Here is a 24288-nt window from a genome sequence, read left to right as displayed (position 1 = left end):
TCCATCTAAAATTTGACGGAACACCACTTTCCTTCCTTCCTCGTGATTGTCGCTGTCCTCAACCATGCGTGTGGATTGCACTGTGTCGCCACCGGCCTTGAGCATGTTCGAACATCGATAATAATGAAAAGAAAACAAAAAAAAGAAGAGAGGATCTCTGCCATCTCGAAGGTCCTCCGTCGTCCCGAAGGTCCCAACCACACTTTGAACATCTTGCATGGGTCGTGGATCTTCACCGTCCATTTTGCCCCATAGCCGCTATTAGACGTCACAGTACTGCCTTGGGGTGGAAGGAGGCGAAGGCGGTTCCATGGCTACTATTGGAGCATGAGATTGAGGGGTCTATGAGACAGTTCATAATATGCTCCGCAATTAGGGTGAGTTCTCAACAAAGAAGAGATAACGATAGACTTTCCGGACACCACATGTGCCAAGGCCGACACGAAGGTAGGCATCTCCCAAGCTAACCAGCTGATCCTGTTCGAAAGCTGAATCAACGGACGCTGGGCACGTGGCGCTCTCCGAGTCGCTGATGTAGATCTCCGTCGGGTTGCACGAACTTCCTCCGACGCTCAAGTCAGGCAAGCATGCAACAAAGCAGTGGCTCCAAAAATCGTAGAATGCGTACCTCCGGCGAATGATGAGGACCCTTTATATAGAGCTGTGAAGAGGCTCGGGCACACATACTGAGGTGCATACGTGTCCTCTGTCCATACCTCGGTATGGGCTTGTCAGAAGAGCTTACCTGACACCATACTGCTACAGTCCGAGCACAAGGTGACCCTTTTCACTATGAGCATCGGAAACCCGTCCATGGTCGGGTTGTCTTCTGTCCGACCCAGGAAGCTCCTGGCCGAATGTCAGGTCGGCTCGGCATTCTTCCGTTCGGCCCGGCATCCTTCCGTTCAGCCCGGCATCCTTTCGTTCAGCCCGGCATCCTCCGTTCGACAGGACATCCTTCCGTTCAGCCCGGCATCCTTCGTTTGGCAGGGCATCCTTCCGTTCGGTCAGGCATCCTCCGTTCGGCCCGGCATCCTTCGTTCGGCGCGAACTTGGGATTGACCTCCACGTGTCTTTGACCCTCTGCCCATGAGAATCCCTCATCCTTACCACCGGATCGCCAGCGATGAGAGAGAAAGGGAGGGACGACATTTCCTACCTCTCCAACGATGGGAAAAGCATCGCCATAGTTGGAGGATGAAGAGGGAAAAGGAAAAGTAGCCATAGACGACTGCTTGGGCAAAGTTGTGAGTTCTAAAAGAGAGAGAAAGTTATCACGTATTTAAATAAAACCCCACATTTCCGAACTCCTCATGTCACCGCTTCTACTCACCGACCGCTAGCAAAGAGAGGCCTTACGCAACAGCTCGCAAAGGGAAGGGAGGTCTTGCGCTAATGTTATTTTTCTATTTTTTTTCCTTTAATGAGTTTCTCTATTTCTCTCTTTTTTCCTCACCCTTTTCCACAATATTTCTTCCTCTCCTTTCCCCTTTTCCACAATGATTCGCCTCTCTCCCTCTCCTTTCCTCTCTTTTCTCTTCTTTCACGTGAAAGGACTAACTTTCGCAAAGAATCCTTCTTTATCTCGATTCAACTCGAAGTAATATTATTTTATCCTATTATTTTTTTACTACACATTATATCAGTTGTCCTATAATTTTCATTATCTTTACTTTTTATTATTTTCTTTTTTTTTTCTTTTTTATTATTTTTGCATTCTCCCTATGTAATATTTATTTTTCATTATCCAATGTATTCCTTTTATTTTTTTTCTCTCTCAACTTAAATGATATTTTAATATTTAAAAAATAAATTTTATTTTTTAAATTTAGAAAAATACTATTTATAAAATCTAAAATTAGAGAATAGATAGCGTACCTAATATAAAAATTTTTTATGTAAAATATAAAATTTAAGATAAATTCTGTATTTAGATAAATTAATTTAGATGCTCTTGTTTAAAATTTAAGATAAATTCTATATTTAAAGAAGTTGATATAAATACCCTTATTTAAAATTTAAGACAAATTTTGTAGAGACAAAAGCTCCCATAAAGTGGTAAATCAAGTAGGTGAAAAGGATTGGATGTATGCTCATATTTCTGAATCATATCACTCATGTAAGGCAATGGATTGCCCAACGATTTTCTCACCAGGTTAATAAAGTTGCAAAAAGGGAATCGGAGACATCTTTTTATCGTGCGTGTTCAAGGCAAAATTGCGCAAACGACGATGTTAAAGAAAGGGGAGCAGGGAGTTGATCTGTTTGGAGACGACTACTGGTGACTAGGTGCGAGGCATGTGCAGCACCGAGCTTCTCCAAACTCAAAAGTAGAGGGAGAGGGGAGTCTCAAGCCCTCAGCAAAGACTTGGCAGCTTTTACTTTCTTCTTTTTCATTTATCATCAAAAGGAGACCTCATGGCTTAAAGTTATTCACCAAGTTGACCTTTTAAAACCTGCAAAACATTGCTCAATGTTCATCAAAGTTACTTTATGTTACTATAACAACATGAAAAATATGACAATATAATTGATTTGATATGATATGACGGAGGCAGGTGCAGATGTTATATCATCACACTACCCTCAAATTTTAGGACTATGACAGTGATACTATACGGTGGCAGCTGAAGTGAAATCTAATGCAAGAACAAGTGTTGCAGGAGCAGAAAAAATGGTCCTTTTCTAACTCTACCAAATTGCTGGGGACACTTCGACTGTCTGAAGAGCTCATATGATTTGTTTCCGTATGCATCCAAATTGGTAGGAAGCAATAACGTTGATGGTCGACCCATCTTGTCTGCTCTGCTAAGCTAAATTCTTACAACCACCAAATTTATTTCATAAGAGACAATAATTTGGTTGAGACATCATGGTGACAAATGTTAGGTTTCACCTCACTTTTTTAAAACAGAGTATTATTAGGTGCAGGCACTGGCAAATATTTTTTCCTTTGTCTGAAACTGGCAAATATAGCAGCCACCTGCTCCAAGGTTAATTTGGCTGTAAAGAACCGTGTGTCAACAAAATTCTCCATATATTTTTTTTCAATAAATCAAGAACCTCTGAAATATGACCAGTAGTTGATCGTTGGCAAGAAATCAAGTTTAGAGCTGATACCAGTGTGCGCATTTACCCAATGGTCAACCCATTATTAGATCATCATGTCGAACTTCATTCTAACCAAGAGTGTCCGGTTTGTCCAAAGTCAGAGCCTTTCTATTCAAATTCTCATAACTTGTACATTGTCCAACACATGTTTTGTAACTTGTCGACCAGAGGTATTTGTTTTCTAATAAACATCTCTGGTTCTTATGAGACAGCCATTCTTTTTCTGTTCCATCAACTGCAAAATGTAACAAAGAAGCACAAGTTAACCGAGCATGGTGGAATGGACAGTGAAGTGCTGGAAGAACTTGTCAAATCATGGTCAAGGGCACATGAAATGCCCAAATAACAAACAGCAAAATTAAATCCAAAATAAAAAAAAAAAAACTTACATCTTACTCGTTGCTATCCGAGAAAGTGATAATCCAGAGATCCTTGTAACAACTTGCCCAAGCCTTAGTCTCTGGATATCATGCTGATGAAGTAGAAGCAGATTCCTTAATTTAAGGTGAGCCACACATGTTGACACTTGCAAGATACATTTGCTATTCTCGACCTTTTTTCAATCAAAATTCTTGGCCTTTACAGAGCATACAATCTTCTGGTGGGTCTACAGTAAGGATTAGTGCTGTCCTGTTATTGGAATTCAACAGCAGATACAATTCAAAAGGTGGCATGATTGGATATTGAAAGTTACTCCTGCATAATTCCGAGCAACCGTTCCTGACTTTAAAAATCTAATCAAAAGCTGCTGCTACTGCTGCTTCGTAGAAAAATGAATACCCTCTGCAAACCTAAAAATGAAGGTCCCACAATGTGCTGTTTGTCACTGGGAAGCCAGGCAAAGGTCAGGATCACCAGTCTGATTCAAGCTTGAGCTATCGGAGTAATCGGACCATTTCAATGTGCAATCCTGAAGTTGGTTAGGTAGGCCGAGATCTATTTTCAGATGGTGGACCCACAAGTACAGAAATCCATTAATCAGGCGATTGTGCAATTGGCCAGATAAATTAACCAAGGATCTACACGCATGAGGATGAACAGAAACAAAAATCAGAAATTTGCACAATTGGATTTGCACACAGGAAGTAAAGGTGGATGAAGAAGCACATAGGGCCTGCCGACATTCGGCAATTTACCAAATTTAAAGCATGTGCTAAAGTAAAAGCCAACGAAAATCACTTCTCACTTAAACTAAGAAATAAAACACCAGAAGAAAAGGAAAGTATAGCGCAAAAGAGAACTCTAGTAAATCCCCAAATGCTGAAGAATTGAGGTAACTGCCACAAACTGAGTATATATAGATCCTCCTTGCCAGACAATTCGAATAGGCCCTTCTGTGTAATCTCCAATTTACATTAGATACTGCCATCATCAGCAACAGCATCCTTTACAGTTTCCTCAATCAACAATTCCAACCCTACCACACACATTCATTTTTAGTGATCAATAATCAATGGACAATCTCAATTACTATACAGTAAATCTGCTATTTATCTGAACTCATGGTCTTGCACAGAGACACAAGTATATAGCTAATTCAGAGTAGGAACTCTAAAATGTTTTGGAGCCACCTCCTGAAATTTTTAACACTGGGAACTATCATCTTTCCATTCTCATTATTAGGTCTCAATCCAAGTAACGGCTGTAAAAAAACAATCATGCATGGCGACCAACAGAAAAGAATGCCACTTCTGGAGCATTCGCGCCAGTTACTGCTTCAATCTCTTCCATTTCCAAAATTGCATTAATATCAATCTTAGATAAACAGGCATGAGAAAATATATTCATCTCTATTTAATTGATCAAAGTATTCTGTATACATGGAACTAAAAGTAGTATGATCTGAGAATATTGCAACAAATATCAGTCAAGCACTTTTAGTTTCATATGTCACACAAGGCCACTAAAGGGATAAGATTCATGAAACTGACCCCAATCAGTTGGCAGTTAGATAATGACAAAAAAATGGACACAATCCACATTTACTTTCTACCCGTGAAGTTCCCTACCCATAAACAGTAAACAGTTCTTCGATTAGAAAGACCACCAAAACTAGCAGGAATAGTCTGAATGCCAACATTTAAGTACGCTGAAACAATTATGTTTGAATCAACTCATCATTTGAAAGGATAAGTGTAATCTAGATCTAGAGAACCCAATTCCAATTCAACATTGAATATAGAATAGTCATCAATGGATGGCCCAGATGATTATCCAAAAGGCAAGGATTAACAGTCATTCATGTGAAACAGTACTGTATGATCATGTAGTGGTTGGCACAGACAAAAAAAAACATCGAATTCAAATTTTACTCAAAATTGACCATGAGGTTTCTTTCTCCCAATAAATAATTTGCAATGAGTATTCTCTGGGTAAACCTAATAAACCTGACTTCGATTAGAAATCATTGTAGATCATAGATGTACTTAATCTTTTGGTGCCTTTCTTGATATTAGTTAAAAATCAACACTAACCGCCTCAATTTTTTTCCATGTAAAGAAGCATATATTAAACTGGAATCCAAGTCTCCAAGAAAATACTGATCCAACAATACTTTTCATTCGAAGCCAATGCAGACAACTTCTTTTGAGTAAAATGGGGTGTAATTGAAATATAATATCCCATTCCACTTGAAAGCTAAAAATAGCTAAATCAAAGGGTCAAACAAATGGCCACAATTCACATTTACTTTCTACCCGTGTTGATGTAGTCCTGCTTATAAAATTACATGTCATCAATGCATAGCGGAATCAGTATCAAGTTCCTTACCCATAAACACTAAACAGTTCTTTGATCTTTAAGTCCACCAAACAAGCAGGAATAGTCTGAATGTTAACATAAGTATGCCAAAGAACTAATGTTTGAATCAACTCTCCATTTGGAAAGGATAAGGGATAATCTAGATCTGGCAAACCCAATTCCAATTCAACATTTAATATAGAATAGTAATCAATGAATGGCCCAGATGATTATCCAAAAGGCAAGGATTAACAATCATTCATCTGACAGACAGCACTATATGATCGTGTAGTGGTTGGCACAAACAAAGAAAAAAAATCAAATTCAAATTTTACTCAAAATTGACCATGAGGTGTCTTTTTTCCCAATTAATAATTCGCAATGAGCATTCTCTGGGTGAACGTAATAAACCTTACTGGCTTACTTCAATTAGAAATCATTGTAGATCATAGATGTACTTAATCTTTTAGTGCCTTTCTTGATATTAGTTAAAAATCAACACTAACCACCTCAATTTATTTCCGTGTAAAGAATCATGTAGTAAACCGGAATCCAAGTCTCCAAGAAAAGACTGATCCAACAATACTTTTCATTTGAAGCCAATGCAGACAGCTTCTCTGAGTAAAATGGGGTGTAATTGCAACATAATATCCCATTCCACTTGAAAGATAAAAAAAGATAAATTAAATGGTCAAACAAAACCATACATTACTGGCAATCCTTCTCACTTCAATAGCATGTCTCTGTTTTGCCTATTTAATTCTTTATACACACTAGTTGGTGTAAATTATTTCACTCTGGATAGAATCTATGAGCAAGAGGAAGAAATAAATTAAGATTGTTTGTTTGCTTAGCATGCCATCAGCTTTACTTCTGGTATGGTCTAGTCAAATAGCGAGGATGTATGTCTAACTCCATTCTTGAGTCAAACCATGACAAGGAAAACTGTCAACTTCCAACATCTAGAGCAACTCAAACAAGGAATCTTTCACAAACCATTTGACACGGTATTATGAAACATCATTAACATCAGTTCTTCTCCCTGATGTAAAAGTAACTGCAAGCATCTTGTAATTTGCTACAATTTTGGTTCTAGCTGGAAGAGATGCTTGGCAGCTGCTACTGCACTAGGATGATCAAAATACAATCTGAAAGCACTGAGCAAGGCACGGGCACCCCTTCAATAGTATGATTCTCAGATCCTTGAATCATATTTTTGACTAAATTGTATGCATCAGACAACCTTGCAGCTCAGTATACATATTTTCCATTTAATATTTTACTTGATGCGGTCATAATTCCACGCTTGTATATGCATCCATAACAGAGTTGGAACCATCTTAATTCAGAGCGTATTTTGATAGCCTGAGCATGAATGTCCATTATTATCTTTAGGAAGGGAATGCAGGACACAGCAGAGAGCCAAATGAAAATTATAAATTTTCAAACGCGAGACTCAAAACTTTATTGATGGTATTAATCTCAGTACAGGTTTCACTAATTTAAATCTGAAGTAAATAAAGTATCTCATTTTCTCAACTCTGATAAGAATGCCCAGTGAAGAATGCTTCTCATCTGTGAAATTTACCATCCTCTCAATAACCGAAATTTGCACAAGCAAGAATCACATTAGCGAAAATAGATTGAGAAGGATTATATCGTCTCATGGCTATCCAATTGAACAAATTGAGAGCTTCACGTGACTGGTTGTCTTGGAACACCAATCATACCACTCAAGATAGCATTCTAAATCTCCATCCTGTTTTTTTTTAAAAAAAAATCCATACCTTTAGAGCAACCGATGAGAGCAAGTTTGATACCACGGAGTTCATTAGGGAAATCCCATGGCTAAGACCTTGCGTGCGGCTGCAATACCACGGAGTTCCACTTTAGGGCATACAGATGAGCCCCGTCTCTACAAATGGGTGCACGCTGTGACAACGAAGTGAAACGTGCGCCCGTCGGGCTCACGCCGCACAAGATGTTAGCACCGCCATCTCAGCCGCCGACGAACCGTAGGCTTCCCGTGCTTGAGGCATCCCTTGATAAGGAGGGTATTCGTTGAACACGACGAGCGGAAGCAATCGGCGAGGCGGAGACTTCGGAGGTGAAGATTGTAGCAGAAGCGACGGGAGAGGTTGGAGAAGGACCCACCGGGCACGTGATTAATTTAAGGAGGAATCATGGGCCGGGCCGGACGCGGAGATCTTAGGATAACAGGACAGATATCTAATTGGGTCGGGCCCGACGCTTGGTTTGTTTCAATCTTAGCCCTTAATCGAATTTGGGGAGGAGAGCTGAATGCTCCGGCGACATTCCCGTGAAACCCATTCAATGCAGCTTCTTTGATTCCTCCCTTCCCTTTCCCTACCCGTGATCTCACTTATTGCCCTTCCTCTGCCCCACGCACTCGCTCCGCGTATAAAAAACCTCCCTTCCCTCCAAATTCCCATCCAAAATGGCCGCCATCGCAACCTTCTTGTGCCTTCTCATACTAACGTTTGTTCCCCTGTACTCGTCGGAGTACACCGTGGTCATGCCGGACTCCTCCTCCGCTCTCGTCGATGCCCCGCAAACTGGCTTCTCCGACCGCGCCCGGACCGACCCCGACGAGCAGCGCGCGGTGTACGCCATCATGGAGGCCACCGGCAACGGGTGGGCCACGTCCATCCCCGACGTGTGCCGCGGCCGCTGGCACGGCATCGAGTGCATGCCGGACACCGAGGATGTCTACCACGTCGTCTCCCTCGCCTTCGGCTCCCTCTCCGCCGACACAGCCTTCCCCACCTGCGACCTCGCGCGCGCCGGCTTCTCCCCGGCGCTCCTCGCGCTCCCCCATCTCCGCTCCCTATTCTTCTACCGTTGCTTCGCCGGCGGCAACACCCGACTCCCGGAATTCCTCGGTCGGCTCGGCCCTATGCTTCGCTCTCTCGTCGTCCGAGACAACGAGCTCGCCGGCGGCATCCCGGAGGAGCTCGGGAACCTCACTGGGCTACGCGTGCTCGACCTCCACGGCAACGGGCTGAGTAATTCCGTTCCCACTTCGCTTTGCCGGCTGACGCGGCTCCGATTACTCGACCTCAGTTATAACCAACTCAACGGTCCGCTGCCGGATTTCAGCTTCCCGGAGTTGACCGTCATGGATGTCAGCCACAACCACCTCCAGGGACGGATCCCAAGCTCGATTTCCCAGTGCAATTCCTTGGTCAAAATCGATCTCAGTCGGAATCTTCTCGCCGGCCCAATTCCGCCATCCCTCGGGGAGCTAACGGACCTAATTCTACTGGATTTGAGCCACAATCGACTCTCCGGTCCATTCCCCTGTTCTTTCCCTAACTCACTGACCACTCTGCTCCTCAACAGCAACCCCATGAGCTCGGCCACCATACCAGAGAAGGCATTCAAGGGCATGACGGAGCTGAACACTCTGGTGCTATCCAACATGGGCCTGCGAGGACCCTTACCCGAATCGATTGGAGAACTAGAAAAGCTTCGGATTCTATATCTCGACGGCAATAAGTTCAACGGCTCATTGCCCAGAAACCTGATGAAGCTGGAGAAGCTGAGCGAGCTGAGAGTGAACGACAACATGCTCGCCGGACCGATCCCCATCGGGCGGGAACTTGTGTGGAAGATGGGCCGGAAGCTGATGGTTCACAACAACTCGGGGCTGTGCTATGATCTGAGCAATGGGAGATACGAGGGGATGGAGTCGATGTCGGGCGTCAAGTACTGCCAAGTGAAGTCGGCGGAGGGGGAAGAAGGGAGGCACGCGACGAAGCATTATGCGGCGGCGGCGGCGGACACGGCGAGGGTGAACCGCACTCCTCCCTCGGCCTCCGGTTCGAGCTCGTCGGACTCGGTCCCTGGATTAGGAGGGACCCTTGAGCGGCTCGTTGCGGTCGCTGAGTTGCTGTTCTTGGTAACCGTCTTTTTATAGCTTCAGCCTCTGTATGTAAATATGACTTCTTCAATAGAACGCAAGGTAACAATCATTGAGTCTAAGTGACCGATTCGATTTGATGTAAATTTTTTATTTATCATTAGAATAAATCAAGAAGTATTTATAACGAATATAATCATAAATATCTAAATAATAATTTGAATATCATATCACTGCACCATAACTCAAAACATAATCAATAGTTATTAAACATTAGATTTGATTTAATAAAAGAAATTTGTTTTCTTTGAAGGAAAGCAAATGCAAAGCTCAAGCAAGATTGTATTCACTGGATCCATCATTAATTTATTAATTAATTAATTTATTATTATTATTATATATTTTTTAAAAAAGAAAAATATCTACCGTTTTGAGTTGAGTCATCTACGTCGACTGCATCACTGCACAAGCGCCCGATCCAATTAATCCGATCAATCTTATAATCCAAACGCCATGTGCGTCATGTGACGGACTAAAGACCTGACCACATTCGCATCGGGTCCACGCGCGGGGAAATGAGTGCTTCATCACCCGTCGCATTATTTAAATAGAAAGCAAAAAAAAAAATAGAATGAAATAAAAAATAAAATCCGAAACCAAAAAGTGCGCTTCCCGGTACCGAATCGTCTCTGTCGTATCCTCTCTCTCCCTTTCTTCCTTCTTCAGAATCGAAACAAAAATCGCATCTTCACTTCGGAACCGTTCGAGTCTTTCTTGCTTCGTCGGTTTGGCGCCGGATCACGGAGGCTGAGTGAGGGGAGGAAGGATGCAGCAACTTGGGCCCGAGAGACCGGCCATGACCTTCGATGAGGTCTCTTTGGAGCGGAGCAAGAGCTTCGTCCAAGCGTTGCAGGTGAGCCCTGATTCTCCTCCTAATCCGATGGGCTCCTGATCTGATATTCATCCCTTCTTTATGATTTCTTCGACGCTGATTTCTCTCCTTCGTAGTTTCGTTTATGGCTCATGATATCGTTTACCCAAAGATTATATATTTCCCCCCTTTTCTTGTATTACTTGCTGGATATTTGCTTCTTTGTTCCAGTTATTTTTTCCTGCTTGCTGTAATTGGGCCTGCTGGCGATTCTAATTTGTCGCTGTTCTATCGCTTTAGGTTACTTGATTCTCACGATAATTTTCTTACTACGCAATAGAGTGGGAAACAACCGCCGCAAGTCATTTTTCGGCTGTATTAACAATTTTTGCTGTTATATTGGTATAATATGGTCTGAAACACTTCTCGATATACTTTCTTTGATCATGCTTAGGAACTCAAAAATTTGAGGCCTCAGCTTTATTCTGCTGCGGACTACTGCGAAAAAGCTTATCTTCACAGTGAACAGAAACAAATGTAAGTTTTCTCTTCTTGTAATTGTTGTTTGACTGTTTTTCTTTTGTCTATTTATCTTTCTTTCAGTTTGTTACAAATATTGTCTTGAATACATTTATAAGCAATCTACATCCTTTTCCCCTTTAGCACTTTTGAACCATCTAGAAAGCTCATAAGGTCTTGTCAAGTTGTACTAATGTAATATTTTAGATGGTAAAGTATAGCTGTTTTGAAGTTGTCTGTGTGAAGTATATGGTGGATATTTCTTGGCTTTCAGGAAATCTAATATTGGGCAACCGATTATCAACTATTTTTGGCTGTTTGCTTACCTGATCTGTGATCTCGTGCTTTCAGGGTATTGGATCATCTGAAAGAGTATGCTGTCCGTGCCCTTGTAAATGCTGTTGATCATCTTGGTACAGTTACTTACAAATTGACAGAGATTTCTGAGCAGCAATCATCTGACATCTCAACTGTAGAGCTGAAGATTTCATGCCTATCTCAGGTTAATGTGCGACAAAATGGAGCAGAATTTATTTGGTATTTCACTAAGACTTTTTTTTAAAATAATTTTCAGCAAATACTTACCTGCCAAACTTTCGCCGATAAAGAAGGTCTTAGGCAGCAGCAACTGTCTTCAAGAACGACACCGAGGCATAAAAAACATTACATACTTCCGAGTATGATTTTAAATTAAAATTTGCTATTTTCTGAAATTGTTTAAACAATATATATAATTCTTTCATTTTAATTGCTAAGTTAGGTCCCATCCACAAACGTCTAGAGAACATTTCAAACTTACCAAAGGATAACAGGTCAAGTCATGTTCAATCAATGCCTCTTCCTCAATCTTATGGTGTGTAGTTTTTTTCATCTATGTATGTTGATGTTGGTCTTGTTCTTATAACAGTTTTTTGCTGAATCTCAAGCTTTTTTTTTTTTGGTTGGCCAATAAGGAACTCTTGCACCCAAAACTTTATCTTGGCACCTTGCCTCGGATAACAGCCCTGCACCGAGCAAAGAGTCATGGACATCACTTTTGTAGTCCCTGGATTTCTTCACTGAATGCTAATTCACACAATTTTAACTTTGTATTTTTTTTTTCTATGGATAATTCTTTATCTCTTGCCTTCTGACAGGGTTGAAGATTCTAGAGATCGAAATGTGACTATGAATTCTCTCCCTCCTTCAGGTATCTTGCCTTTCAATGGCTTCTCATTCTTGTTCTCTCTTTTGATATTCTCACTCATTTTACTGAAGTCCATTCAATTGTAAATAGAGCATGGGGCGCCAATGTCCTTATCAAGTCATCTTCAGGCTGCCAAGGGAAATGGTACTAGTGTGGAGGTGAGAATTTTCTTGATGATGCATAAGTCTGCATATCCAAAGAATCTCCTTCTTCATTAACTTGAATTTTTGTTATAGCGCAAAAACTTGACTGTTCAAAATGTTAATAATCATAAATGATCAATCCTCCATTCATTCAAATTAAGGCAACATTCATGATTCACTAAGCAAAAATCTGCACAATGTAGTTTAATTTCATTTTTTGGCAAACATTTTTTATCATGCATTTTGATTTTTATTCTGGAATTGTTTTCATAAAATGTAGTGAAAAGAATAGTGATACATTGAAAAACAAATCATATGATGTATCTACAATAGAATCCAGCTATCATCAAGCTTTAAGGTAAAACAAAACTGAAATTGATACAATGACAAACCAAATGTGACCTGAGTTCATAGCTAATGCCATTGTATCTCTTACTTGTCGGAGATCCTACAAGTGTGGAATGGTCTTCTAGGGAATGGATGACAATCCGTAGTCCTTTTCAATGGGGAAGAGAGGAAGAAGATGAAGAAGCTCAATTGAATCCAAGATTCAAGATGCCAAATCAGGAGACTTCTTCCCTTGACTCATCCTATAGGAACCGTGCACATAAAGTTCATACATCATTAACAATCCATTAATATTAATGAACCGGGTTAACGGATCTACACGTTAAATCCACATCCAACATTATAACCCCCCCCCCCCCCCTCTCTCTCTCTATCTCTTAAACATTAGATTACTTAATTGGGGTTTAGTTCCTTAATGGCAATTATTGTGTGTGTTCTTAATCAAGTGTTAACCCAACACAATAACAACAATCATGCTTTATCCCAATAGGTGGGGTCTGATTGATTCAAGTGTTAACCCACCAAATAGAAATTAAATCCTACTTGTAGCACTTGATAGAGTATATGAATATCAATCTTTTGCAATATGTATCAACTTTTTGAGCATCATGGCTATCCTAAAAAAAAAAAAGAAATCATTCCAATGAGACCTAAAATGAGACACTGATTGGTTGAAGAATATATGTATTATCTTTCTTGGCAGCATCTGTCATACCAATATGTTCTTTTGAATCTTTGGGGTTGCCCCACATATACAGAAAGATATTTTCATGTCCACTACTTGGATAAATTTATTCAAAAGTAAACACAAGTTTTTTTATCTCGCATTTTTCTTCCTCTTCTGATTAATCTTTTCATGTCCTTTGATGTCTCTTGGAAGATCGATTACTCATGCACTGAACTTATAAAAATGAGATGTTTTTAACCTGTGTTAATGTAATTATAGAAGTGATGTTTTAGCATCTACATTAGTGTTTCGATCGGAACTTAATATGACTGATATTTTGGTAATGACTAACATACTCACATAATAGCCAAACTTTCTGGTCTTATTGACAATGTCTTCTTAGTGGAAGCAGGACGAAATGGAGGCTAAAAAATCTCTATCAGAATTCAAGTCATTCGACAAGTCTGTACGGGGCGAGATCAGCCAGCCTCCTCCTCGCAGCAAGAACATAATTTCAGCATTGTTTCCTAGAAACAAGAACTTCAAGCCCAAAAGAGTTCCAGTCTCCTAATGTGGCAGTTACTGATACGTAGTTCCCCCATTTCCATGGTTGGCGCAGACAGCTGTGTCCTGGAGCGAGTGAGCATCTAGTTTGTTGGTTTACTGACGAGTGTATCTGTCTGTCAGTGGGAATCTCTGCAATTGCTTCCTCATTTGTCAGTCTGTATTGTTTGAGAGAGTCGGTCCTGCTCAACATGGTTTGTTCAGAAAAATTCTCACCTGTTTGTATGAGAACGAAACAGATGATATGTTGTTTGGTATGAGGATTTTTTGGGGGTTCTGTGTGGTTCACCATTATTTGTGACAGTTCTTTGCACGCTTCCCTTGTGTATTTGATATTTTGTTTTTTTTCCTAATATATGCATTTTCAGCATATTCTCATCCCAAATTCCAGCTCAGCTTCCAAGATGGGCAATTTCAAGGCCCGCTATGAGCTAGGCCCGTTCGATTCAGGGATGGCCCATATTCAGGTGATCTCACGTGCTATCTCACGTGCGGAAGCTCGCCCGATCCCTGGATCGGTGGGAATGGTGAGCAGGGTCCACCATGCTGATCGCGTTCTTCCAATCACGCGGCGGGTACCGACCTGGATGATCCCGCAAGGTCACGTAACGGCATCTTTCTATTTTCATCACCTACCAAACGGTCATCTCCATCTCCACCCCAGATCTGAATTTCTTCGATCGTTGTGAATCGAGATCGGAAAGGGCGGAAAAGCGAGGCGACCAATGGGCAGCAGCCGCGAGATGAAGCACCTGGTAGAGGTGGAGAAGGGGCAGGAGGCCATCGACGGCCGGCCCTCCGTCGGACCAGTTTACCGCAGCGCCTTTGCTAAGGACGGCTTCCCTCCGCCCGTCCCTGGTATAGACTCCTGCTGGGACATCTTCCGGTGCGATGCCCTTGATATCAGATTCGTTTGCTGTCTTATTTCCAAAAAAGAACGTTGTTAAACCTCGATTTAATTTAGTTTGTCTGCTGAGAAATTTCCTGGGAGGAACATGCTTGGCCGTCGAGAAGTCGTGGATGGAAAGGTTGGATGCTGGTTATTTGCAGTCTGTTATTTCTTTTGACCTATCATTATTCTTTTCCTCAAATTCGTTTTCAGGCCGGTAAATATGTCTGGATGACTTATAAGGAAGTGTACGACACTGTGATTAAACTCGGGGCTTCCCTAAGGAGTTGCGGGATCGAGCAGGTAAGAGCTATGAGATTGTCACAGTTAGTCTTTGTTCTCGTAAAGTGAATAGCGAGTGATATTCCCAAATGAAGGGACTTAGTGGCAACTGCTGCATATCTTATAAAAAATACAAACTGATTCCTTGCATTCGTTGTTTGTGATTGATACGCTTTAGACCATTTTAGATTCTTGCTGATGGCCGTCTCACACTTTCATGTTGTCGTTACTTGTCTGGTAATCTGCAGTGTTTTGGCAACTGCCACCCTTCACATTTCAGAAACGCAAGTATCTGAGATTGTCACAATTCACTGTTGATTTGAAAGTAAGTATTTTTTTTTTAGTTGCCTCCAGGTATCCAGCTTACGCAGACTAATCCGCCCATTAAAGGAAATTCATCCGTTAATTCGCCGAAGCTGAGACTCGATCCTTATATGCCTTAACTTTAGGGTTTAGAACTTTAGGTCAGTTTCATTGAATGGATAAATTGAAAGATGAACTAGAAGCTAGGGATAAGTGAATGGTGGGATCATTTTTTCCATTATTTATTGGATGAATAAAGAGGGAGATTAGTATTTGAAAGGGCAAATTTAACCACCCATTCTCAGTAACTTGTCTGGCCCAAATCCGGGTAGAAATTTAAAAGTGCAAAAAATTATGCATCCTTAAGAATGCATCCATTCAAGGAAACAACTCAAGGAACAATTCTTTCTCGTATCTCCTCTCTGTTTACCTTGTCTTTCCAATATGCCCATCTTTTTAATTTATTATTCTTCAAAAGAGACAACCTCTAGTCTGTTTCTTTTTTGATCTTAGATGGAATTGCATGTAAATGAAAGAGATCAATCAAATGGTTGTTAAAAAAAATTACCAACCACCCTGAGCTGAGATCTCATTTTTTACACTACCAATAATTTTCCTCTCATGAAAAACACTGTCGACTCCTTCACTTCCAATATTAACTTTCAAACTCCTATCAACTTGGAGAATGTATTATCTAATATTCCCAATTCATTCCAAAGCTATTTCATTTGAGACTCTCTAACAGAGATTGTGCCATCCAACAAGGGAAGTACTAATCTTCCTTTTTACCAGATTTTCACATACAAGGCTTGAACACTGTCGACTCCTTCACTTCCAATATTAGCTTTTAAACTCCTATCAACTTGGAGAATGTATTATCTAATATTCCCAATTCATTCCAAAGCTATTTCATTTGAGACCCTCTAACAGAGATTGTGCCATCCAACAAGGGAAGTACTAATCTTCCTTTTTACCAGATTTTCACATACAAGGCTTGGCTACCACAATCCAAATCATAGGTTATATATATATATATATATATATATATATATATATATATCTCGGTAAGTTACCATCAACTGTTGCAAAATAACTAGAGTGTGTTTCATGAGGAGAATGAGTTCAACTAGCGACTGTATATCATTTTATTTTTGTGCATTTTCATATGTTGGGCACATGATTTGCGACGGTTTCTGTACGACACCACAAAGTAAGGATTTTCTAGATCCCGCGTTATTTGCACAAGACAAATTTGCATTTCATGAGAAGATATTAATGAACTTTGTCTATGCTTATAACTTTTTGCATGATTATGTTGATATTTGAATGAAGATGGCTTCACTCTATAACTTTAACATTGTTTCTTAACAGGGTGGTCGTTGTGGTATCTATGGTGCTAACTGCACTGAGTGGGTTATTAGTATGGAGGTAAATTTGCTGCACAATTTAAGCAAGTCTTGTCTTACAAGTTTAGTTATCTTCTAAAATGCAACTCCATGAGCCTTCAGATCATTCTAGAAGCATCTTTTTGTTTTCTTCTTGAACTAGAAAAGGCTAGCTTTTAGAATCAATCATGGCTTTATTTGTTTGAAAGAAAATTTCAAGAGTTGCTTCGAGCTTGTTTTTTGTGGAAGTCATTTTTTCAACATCACAGGCTTGTAATGCTCATGGGATTCATTGCGTTCCTTTGTATGATACACTTGGTAAGTATGACTCCTTAACAAATCTCACTTAAGATTCTTAAAGCAACACTGTTTTAGATCTCATGTGTTGAGAAAGTCATTTTTTATTAGTTGTTTCTCTAATTTGTGCATGTAATAACCCTATCATCTTGTATTGGGCAAAGGTGCTGGTGCTGTAGAATTCATTTTATGCCATGCGGAGGTTCAGATTGCTTTTGTAGAAGAAAAAAAGATTGCAGAGGTATTTTAATTTCATCTTAACTAATGAAATCTTTTTGCTTGGCATGAACGCATTTATGAATTTTCTCACTCATGAACCTGATAATCATTATCTCAATTAGACATTGGCATTCCCATACCTTCCTAGTGCTTTCTCCAAATGCTATCCTTCATCATAACTAAACTGTATTGTTGCATTGTAACTGCTCTTCGTTTCATGCCAAACTATGTTAATGTTGTATGATTAGTATTTGGAGTCATTGTATGTAACTGTTCTTCTCTATTTTCACTTTTCACCTTACAATATGATTTTCATAGTCAATCATTTAATCTCTTCAACACTAGGTAGTTGTTTTTTCTGGCCAGGACACTGACCTACCGCATGAAAACTGAATGTTGTATTAACATGAAAACTACTATGTGATGCCACTAGAACTTACAAAAATCCTGGTGATCAATTTTTCAGGTGTTGAAAACACTTCATGTTTCATCCCAATTTTTGAAGAGTAAGTTGATTGTTTAACTACTTCCATGATCAAGCTTTGTACTATGCCAATTGGTTATTGTTTATTTACAGCAATTGTCAGCTTTGGTAAAGTCACCTCTGAACAAAGAGAAGTGGTTGAAAAGTCTGGCTTGGCAATATTTGAGTGGGATGAGTTCTTACTGTTGGTAGGTTAATTTCAATTCATTTTTCACGTTTATTACATATCGTCAGATGATGGGTACGTAATTCCGAAATAATCTACTAGCTTTGTGATGGTTTATACTTTCTATTTAGTGAAAGATTCATATCCTTTATTTTATGCATCATTCATATTTTGTCAACAAATTCTAAGGACTATCTTATTCTGAGGTTGTGAATGGAGCATAATGTGGTCAAAGCTTGATCATAACTACCCTTTGGACAATTTTTGGTTCATAAATTCTACATAACTGCTGCATTATACAACACATGTTACTTGGTCATCTGCCTTTGAAATTATATACTGCAGTTTGGCATCACTATGTTATACCTGTCTTATCAAGTTCCAAAGGGATTTGAATAAAGAAAAAAAATTCTTTGTCTTGTGCTTCTGGATATATAATTCTGTTTTTTACATGCTTCTAGATATATACTTCTGCATTTTCCTGTATTTTTTTAGCATTTAATGTATTTAGTGAACACCATTGACTATTCTTAGTCTTAAAACAACAAACTATGAAGCATCTAAATGTTTGCAATGCTTTTCATTCAATTTGAAAAATACTCATTCTATGTTATGTGATAGTGTCATAGTCTCTTAATTTAACGCGAATCAAATTTTTGAGAAAATCTTGTCTATATGTGTATGTTCTATTCTCATCATGTTTATAGTTATTTACTAGTATCTTCATCCTGCATAGTAGTACTTGACTTTCTTTTACTTATGTGCTACATATAGGGATGTGACAAACAATTTGATCTTCCTACTAAGAAGAAAGATGACGTGTGTACAATTATGTACACCAGTGGTACAACCGGTGATCCTAAAGGCGTACTTATCTCCAACAAGAGCATCATTACTCTTATCTCTGGCATAGATCGATTTCTTCTTGGTGTTAATGAGCAGGTACTGAGCTTTATATCTCTCATTGAACTTTATGGTTGTTACCTTAGTTTTATCGATCAGCTTTTTTTTTTGTTATCTATTTCTAGTTGTTATTATTAATCTAACACTCCCTCGTTTTTCAATCCTTAAAGTTAACTGAAGATGATATTTATATATCATATCTTCCTCTTGCACATATCTTTGACCGGGTGATTGAAGAGATGTTCATTTATCGGGCGGCTTCAATAGGATTTTGGCGTGGGGTAAGTCTTCCAGTTCAAGATTCTATGCCCTAGAAATAAGGTTTTAGTTAGATTAAATTTCCATTGCCGTATTTCAGGATATCAAATTGTTGGTCGAAGACATTGGGGAGCTAAAGCCAACCGTCTTTTGTGCTGTTCCTCGTGTGCTTGATCGCATCTTTACAGGTTTTTTGTTGTGGGTGTCAATAGCATAGTGTGTTTTGAGTTGTTATGAAAATATTTTAAAAATTAAGTTATTTCTTAATGGTTGGTTATTTCTAGATATATTTTCTACTTTTAAATGTCATTTATGCAGTTCAATTATTCTTAACATTAAATATTTTGGGTTGGAATACATGCACTTGGAAATGTACAATGATGACGCTAACATTGGCATTCTTTGTCCTGTGCTAACTAGCCCGTAGCAGAGTATATGTCCAAGTCAACTGTCAGTGCACTTCACATGTGGTGCTGCATATTCTGTACCGTGGTGTATGGATTGGAGATTAGTTTGATCTGTCTTGAGTTAACTTTATATTTGGAGTTAATGATTATTTAATTTTGAATCGTCCAAATGGTCCTAAAGCAATGTTTTACTTCCACCTAGCTTCCAGCTGAATTTTGGCCAATTTCACACTCTTGCTTCACTTCTTCCTGATTTCACAGTCTCTAAAGTTAGATTTAGTTTATGTTTAATTTTACCCATTCAAATTATTAGTTTAACTATTTTGAACCAATCAAAGTATCTTTTAGCTGATGATGTGTATGCGGGTTAACACTTGAGAGCTTGGTGGGGATTGAACATTAAATCTACACACTATTTACAATGCCAACTGTTTTAAATGTTTATATGCTTTAATTGCACTGCAAGACAAATGATTTTACCATCTTGTATAGTTATATTGGTTCTCCATGCAAATGCATGGAATTAAGTATTATTTCAAGCAATGACTATATTCTGAACCTTTAATTGTGAATGTTCCTATATATCTCAACTTGTTAACAGGGCTACAGACCAAGATTTCCACGGGAGGAAAGCTAAAGCAAACATTATTTAACCTCTCTTATAAATAGTAAGTTATGTTTTCCTCATAGCCATCACTGAGCAATTTTCTATTGGAAGTATATTGTAAATCTAATTTGTGATGATCTGTCTTTGTCCTGGTGATTTTTGCATTGACATGGAGTAAATATTTGCAGCAAACTTCATAACATGGCAAGAGGAAGTAGGCATGACGAGGCAGCTAGAATTTGTGATAGATTGGTATTTAACAAGGTGATTTGAAAGATTAGAATCTTTTGCTATTGTATTTTTCTGAATTTGGTTAGTAGTCCTAATCCTGTTACTTCTACTACGGTTGTTGTGGACTTTACAACTTGTTCAGGTAAAAGATGGACTTGGTGGGAATGTACGACTCATCCTATCTGGAGCAGCTCCTCTAGCAACACATGTCGAACAATTTCTAAGAGTGGTGACATGTGCACATGTTTTACAAGGATACGGTATTTGTGATTAATGCAAAAAAAAAATCACAACAATAATGTAGATAAATTCACATCTCACTGTTGAAATGAAAGCCATTACTGCTGCAGCGATAGATAGATCTTGACTCTGCGGAATGAAAAATGTATAGAAGAATGAAGTTTGAAATCGAAGCTACTTGGAGTGTAATAACTTGGCATGTTTACCATTTCGTAAAATCTTTGAAATAGGGAGCAATCGTTGAACATTTGTGTCATTTTTGTATGCCTTGTGAAAATATTAGTTACTGAGTTCGTAACTTTGGTGTTAATGATGTTTGCTATTTTATCTTCTTTTTCACCATAACTTTCTGAATCATTTCCTTTTCAATGCTAGGTCTTACTGAGACGTGTGCTGGGACGTTCGTATCATTGCCTAATGACCTTTCAATGCTTGGGACAGTGGGTCCACCAGTCGCAAATGTTGATGTGCGGCTGGAATCTGTCCCCGAGATGAATTATGATGCTCTTTCAGAAGTTCCTCGTGGAGAAATATGCATCAGAGGAGATACATTATTTTCAGGCTACCACAAAAGAGAGGACCTCACGGAAGAGGTTATGCTAGACGGATGGTTTCACACAGGTTTATCTCTGCCTTATAATTTATAGTCGATATAAAAGTTTATTTTGAACAAGGCTATTTCTTGGCTTGGAATGACATTTTACTGCATATCTTGCTGCATTTTAATGTCTCTGAAAATGACATTCTAGAAGCAACTAACTGGTTTAATGCAAAAATATTGTTAAGTATAATGCTTGTCTTCAGGTGACATTGGTGAGTGGCAGCCAGATGGAAGTATGAAAATCATTGACCGAAAGAAGAACATTTTTAAACTTTCACAGGGAGAATATGTTGCAGTTGAAAATTTGGAGAACATATATGGCCTTGTTCATGATATTGATTCAGTATGTCTTTTTTTTTTTATGTTCCCCATACTAAGAACAATTTTCATTATATCTATATTAATTCCATTCTGCAGTTTAGCATAATAGCTTCTTAAAGATGGAACTCTTATTCTTTGGTCCTGAAATGTGTAACAATCATGATTTATTATCATTCTCATAGTTCAGTTAGTGTGGAAGTTAAAATTTGTGAATTATTGAAATCTTTTGCTAGTTATTTTACCCTGGCCGCAAAACCTTGCTGCTGCTTAAAGATTTCCTGATGCCATGAGTGTTGATTTAGACATTACTACAACTCAATGACAACATGTTGATGCTTGAGATCTCTGTGATTGCCGAAACTTTCAATATTTTTTAGTTTGTGCTAGTACACTACTAAGATTTGATTCATATGTAATGATTTATTGAATAGAGCTTCTTGATATTGTTTGATTCTGGCCTTATAAATAAAATTTGCTAGGAACAATGAAGTTGAGTTGAAATAACCGATTCTATGTTGCAATCCTATTATTCGGTACAGTCCAAACAATTCTTTATGCTGACTGGATCAATGTAAAATGTGCAATAGAATTATGTCACAAATTTGAAAAATGTAGAACCATAGAAAAGTTGGATTAATTTGGTAACCCTTTTTTTGTATGGTTAATTTCTGCCAATTGCTAACCTGGATTAGTTATTTTAGATATGGATATATGGAAATAGTTTTGAGTCTGCTCTTGTCGCCATAGTCAACCCAAATATGCAAGCGCTTGAACATTGGGCTCAAATGAATGGTACCAGTGGAGATTTTGCCTCGCTCTGTCAAAATTCAAAGGCAAAAGAGTACATTTTGGGCGAACTTACAAAGATTGGAAAAGAAAAGAAGGTGATTTGTTTGAACTCGTCGATAATTTACCTGTCAATTTTCAAATGCCATTTTGTGATAACTCAGATCACATTCTTGCAGTTGAAAGGCTTCGAGTTCATTAAAGCTGTTCACCTCGATCCAGTTCCATTTGACATGGAACGCGACCTGCTTACCCCAACATACAAAAAGAAGAGGCCACAGCTACTGAAGTATTACGAGGTACAAACTAATTTTCCCACCTCTTGGAACACCAAGAAATATAATCTGTCACATATACATCTTCTCATGTCGTATAAACTAATTTTAAAATTTTTTACTGTTCTTTATGATTCAGACTTTTGACTACTCGCTACATTTTCCACTTTACATTTTCTTTTTCACTGATAACAAAATTTGTTTGTTGGCTTTCAGAGTGTCATCGATGATTTATACAAAAGCTTGAAGTGAAGCAGTGAATATTCAATCTGCAGTTTAAAACATTAGTGTGTGCTTCTTCTTTCACTGGTGTTTCTGTAAGGTTCTTCAGGAAAAATATTAAAACCTTTTTTTTGCATCAAAGCCATAAATCTATAATAATACAGTTGTTATAGAAGATTGCACACATAAATATATATCCATGTATCATTCATTTGCTGTTTAATATGTAGCCTCAATCTTAAATTTTTCACGCAATTAAATACAATTAACATGCTACCTGAAACTCTATCAATAACTTGATATTCAATTTGGACAACACTACCTGTTTAACTCCTTAAAACCAACAGTATCAAACTGAAATATTTCATTGCTTAACAGGCTTTTAACCCTGTTGAAGTCATTTCGTTCAAAGTTGGAATTCTTTGTTGGTGTATTATGAGGTTAGTGCTAAAAAATAAGACCAATCTTGAACTCCAAATCGTGTTTCAAACATTATCTTTAAGGTTTTATTTGGTCTATAAATTATGCACCATAAATACCAAATATCCTATAGAATTAGATAAAGCTAATTGTCTATACGTTACACTGAGTAAGACAATTGAAAACAAAGGAAAGAAGAGCAAGAATGTGTTTTCTTTTCCATCCAATTTAGTCCTTTTATAGATAATCAACCACATCATGATATCATGATATTGAATGGTTAAAAGTTGCTACTTTTTTCAAAAGTTGCGACTTTTTCAAAAGTTATCACTTTTCCTTCAAACCTTTTCATTTATTTAAAATATCCAACAATCCTCCGTCATTTCTAATAATTAAAAAATACTTTATTCATGGATTACATAATATATTTTGATAATTTATTCATCAATAATAATTTCTTTCGATTGAACCACCATCTTAGTGATGGTTTCTTATAGTTTGTAAACTATTTGGTAGCTAAGCTTTGAACCAAAGGTTTATGTAACAAACCACATGAACCATCATACACATATTCACTTCTTTCCAATTGTTATAAACAACATACATTTTGTTTAAGACTACAATCTTTTCATGAATATATAGTTTAAGTCCAAAACTTTAATAGATAATTAAATCCTACATTCATATAGGCAAATTTTCAAATGCCCCTGTCATTTATGACATGTTCTGAGACTTGTTAAGAATCATTAAGTTTAGTCTCACTTTATTAGTGGAAATTTAAACACTGTCTTTGATATAGTATTTCAATCTTTGTCCAATATACTTTTCATTACATTGAATACAAGACTACACAATATGGTAGTGTTGGATTGAGATTTCCATTGTTGAAAGTTTATATCATGAACTTGAACCCCATCTCAATGGAGGTTCTTTTTTAACTATATCTCTAGTTAATCCTTTT

At 38.4% G+C, this 24288-nt stretch overlaps 3 protein-coding genes and 1 long non-coding RNA gene across 6 annotated transcripts; 3 read left to right on the top strand and 1 right to left on the bottom strand.

The window, feature by feature from the left end:
* Positions 1 to 2476: 2476 nt before the first annotated feature.
* LOC122032887 lies at positions 2477 to 7975 on the bottom strand. The gene is made up of 3 exons (XR_006126242.1): positions 7638 to 7975; positions 3501 to 4130; positions 2477 to 3346 (listed from the first exon to the last, which is right to left on the bottom strand). It is a non-coding gene; the product is annotated as an uncharacterized LOC122032887 (long non-coding RNA).
* A 344-nt stretch (positions 7976 to 8319) lies between these two features.
* LOC122031050 (protein TOO MANY MOUTHS-like) lies at positions 8320 to 9839 on the top strand. Its single transcript, XM_042590100.1, has one exon. It carries the CDS (start codon positions 8387 to 8389, stop codon positions 9788 to 9790), a length of 1404 nt encoding a protein of 467 aa, XP_042446034.1. The 5' UTR covers positions 8320 to 8386; the 3' UTR covers positions 9791 to 9839.
* A 550-nt stretch (positions 9840 to 10389) lies between these two features.
* LOC122031051 (probable protein ABIL1) lies at positions 10390 to 14319 on the top strand. 2 transcript variants are annotated; one of them, XM_042590102.1, is made up of 9 exons: positions 10390 to 10646; positions 11059 to 11141; positions 11475 to 11625; positions 11698 to 11800; positions 11884 to 11976; positions 12077 to 12161; positions 12260 to 12312; positions 12400 to 12467; positions 13880 to 14319. In XM_042590102.1, exons 1-9 carry the CDS (start codon positions 10560 to 10562, stop codon positions 14036 to 14038), a joined length of 882 nt encoding a protein of 293 aa, XP_042446036.1. In that variant the 5' UTR covers positions 10390 to 10559; the 3' UTR covers positions 14039 to 14319. The 2 variants fall into 2 exon arrangements, with proteins under 2 accessions (XP_042446036.1, XP_042446035.1); XM_042590101.1 differs by having other exon boundaries at positions 13871 to 14319.
* Positions 14320 to 14680: 361 nt separating this feature from the next.
* Positions 14681 to 23130, top strand: LOC122031049 (long chain acyl-CoA synthetase 4-like). 2 transcript variants are annotated; one of them, XM_042590099.1, is made up of 19 exons: positions 14682 to 14917; positions 14996 to 15059; positions 15134 to 15223; positions 16877 to 16933; positions 17160 to 17208; positions 17352 to 17428; positions 17873 to 17912; positions 17984 to 18078; positions 18831 to 18998; positions 19130 to 19240; positions 19318 to 19405; positions 20226 to 20292; positions 20420 to 20495; positions 20605 to 20722; positions 21078 to 21323; positions 21507 to 21646; positions 22326 to 22508; positions 22590 to 22709; positions 22902 to 23130. In XM_042590099.1, exons 1-19 carry the CDS (start codon positions 14757 to 14759, stop codon positions 22935 to 22937), a joined length of 1986 nt encoding a protein of 661 aa, XP_042446033.1. In that variant the 5' UTR covers positions 14682 to 14756; the 3' UTR covers positions 22938 to 23130. The 2 variants fall into 2 exon arrangements, with proteins under 2 accessions (XP_042446032.1, XP_042446033.1); XM_042590098.1 differs by having other exon boundaries at positions 14681 to 14917; positions 22326 to 22709.
* Positions 23131 to 24288: the final 1158 nt, after the last annotated feature.

This window comes from Zingiber officinale, chromosome 11A, assembly GCF_018446385.1.
Source record: "Zingiber officinale cultivar Zhangliang chromosome 11A, Zo_v1.1, whole genome shotgun sequence".
Lineage (NCBI taxonomy): Eukaryota > Viridiplantae > Streptophyta > Magnoliopsida > Zingiberales > Zingiberaceae > Zingiber > Zingiber officinale.
Note: the sequence above shows the minus strand (reverse complement) of the source record. Positions and strands in the feature narration are given on the sequence as shown.

What these genes read in the sequence shown, in the direction of transcription:
- LOC122031050 (XM_042590100.1), top strand. Translation starts at nt 8,387, where the DNA reads ATGCCGGACTCCTCCTCCGCTCTCGTCGATGCCCCGCAAACTGGCTTC.
- LOC122031051 (XM_042590101.1), top strand. Translation starts at nt 10,560, where the DNA reads ATGCAGCAACTTGGGCCCGAGAGACCGGCCATGACCTTCGATGAGGTC. An exon ending in AGATTTCATGCCTATCTCAG is followed by an intron (nt 11,626 to 11,697) that starts GTTAATGTGCGA and finishes AATAATTTTCAG; the next exon opens with CAAATACTTACCTGCCAAAC. An exon ending in GAAATGGTACTAGTGTGGAG is followed by an intron (nt 12,468 to 13,870) that starts GTGAGAATTTTC and finishes ATGTCTTCTTAG; the next exon opens with TGGAAGCAGGACGAAATGGA.
- LOC122031049 (XM_042590098.1), top strand. Translation starts at nt 14,757, where the DNA reads ATGGGCAGCAGCCGCGAGATGAAGCACCTGGTAGAGGTGGAGAAGGGG. An exon ending in GGAGTTGCGGGATCGAGCAG is followed by an intron (nt 15,224 to 16,876) that starts GTAAGAGCTATG and finishes GTTTCTTAACAG; the next exon opens with GGTGGTCGTTGTGGTATCTA. An exon ending in ATAGATTGGTATTTAACAAG is followed by an intron (nt 20,496 to 20,604) that starts GTGATTTGAAAG and finishes CAACTTGTTCAG; the next exon opens with GTAAAAGATGGACTTGGTGG.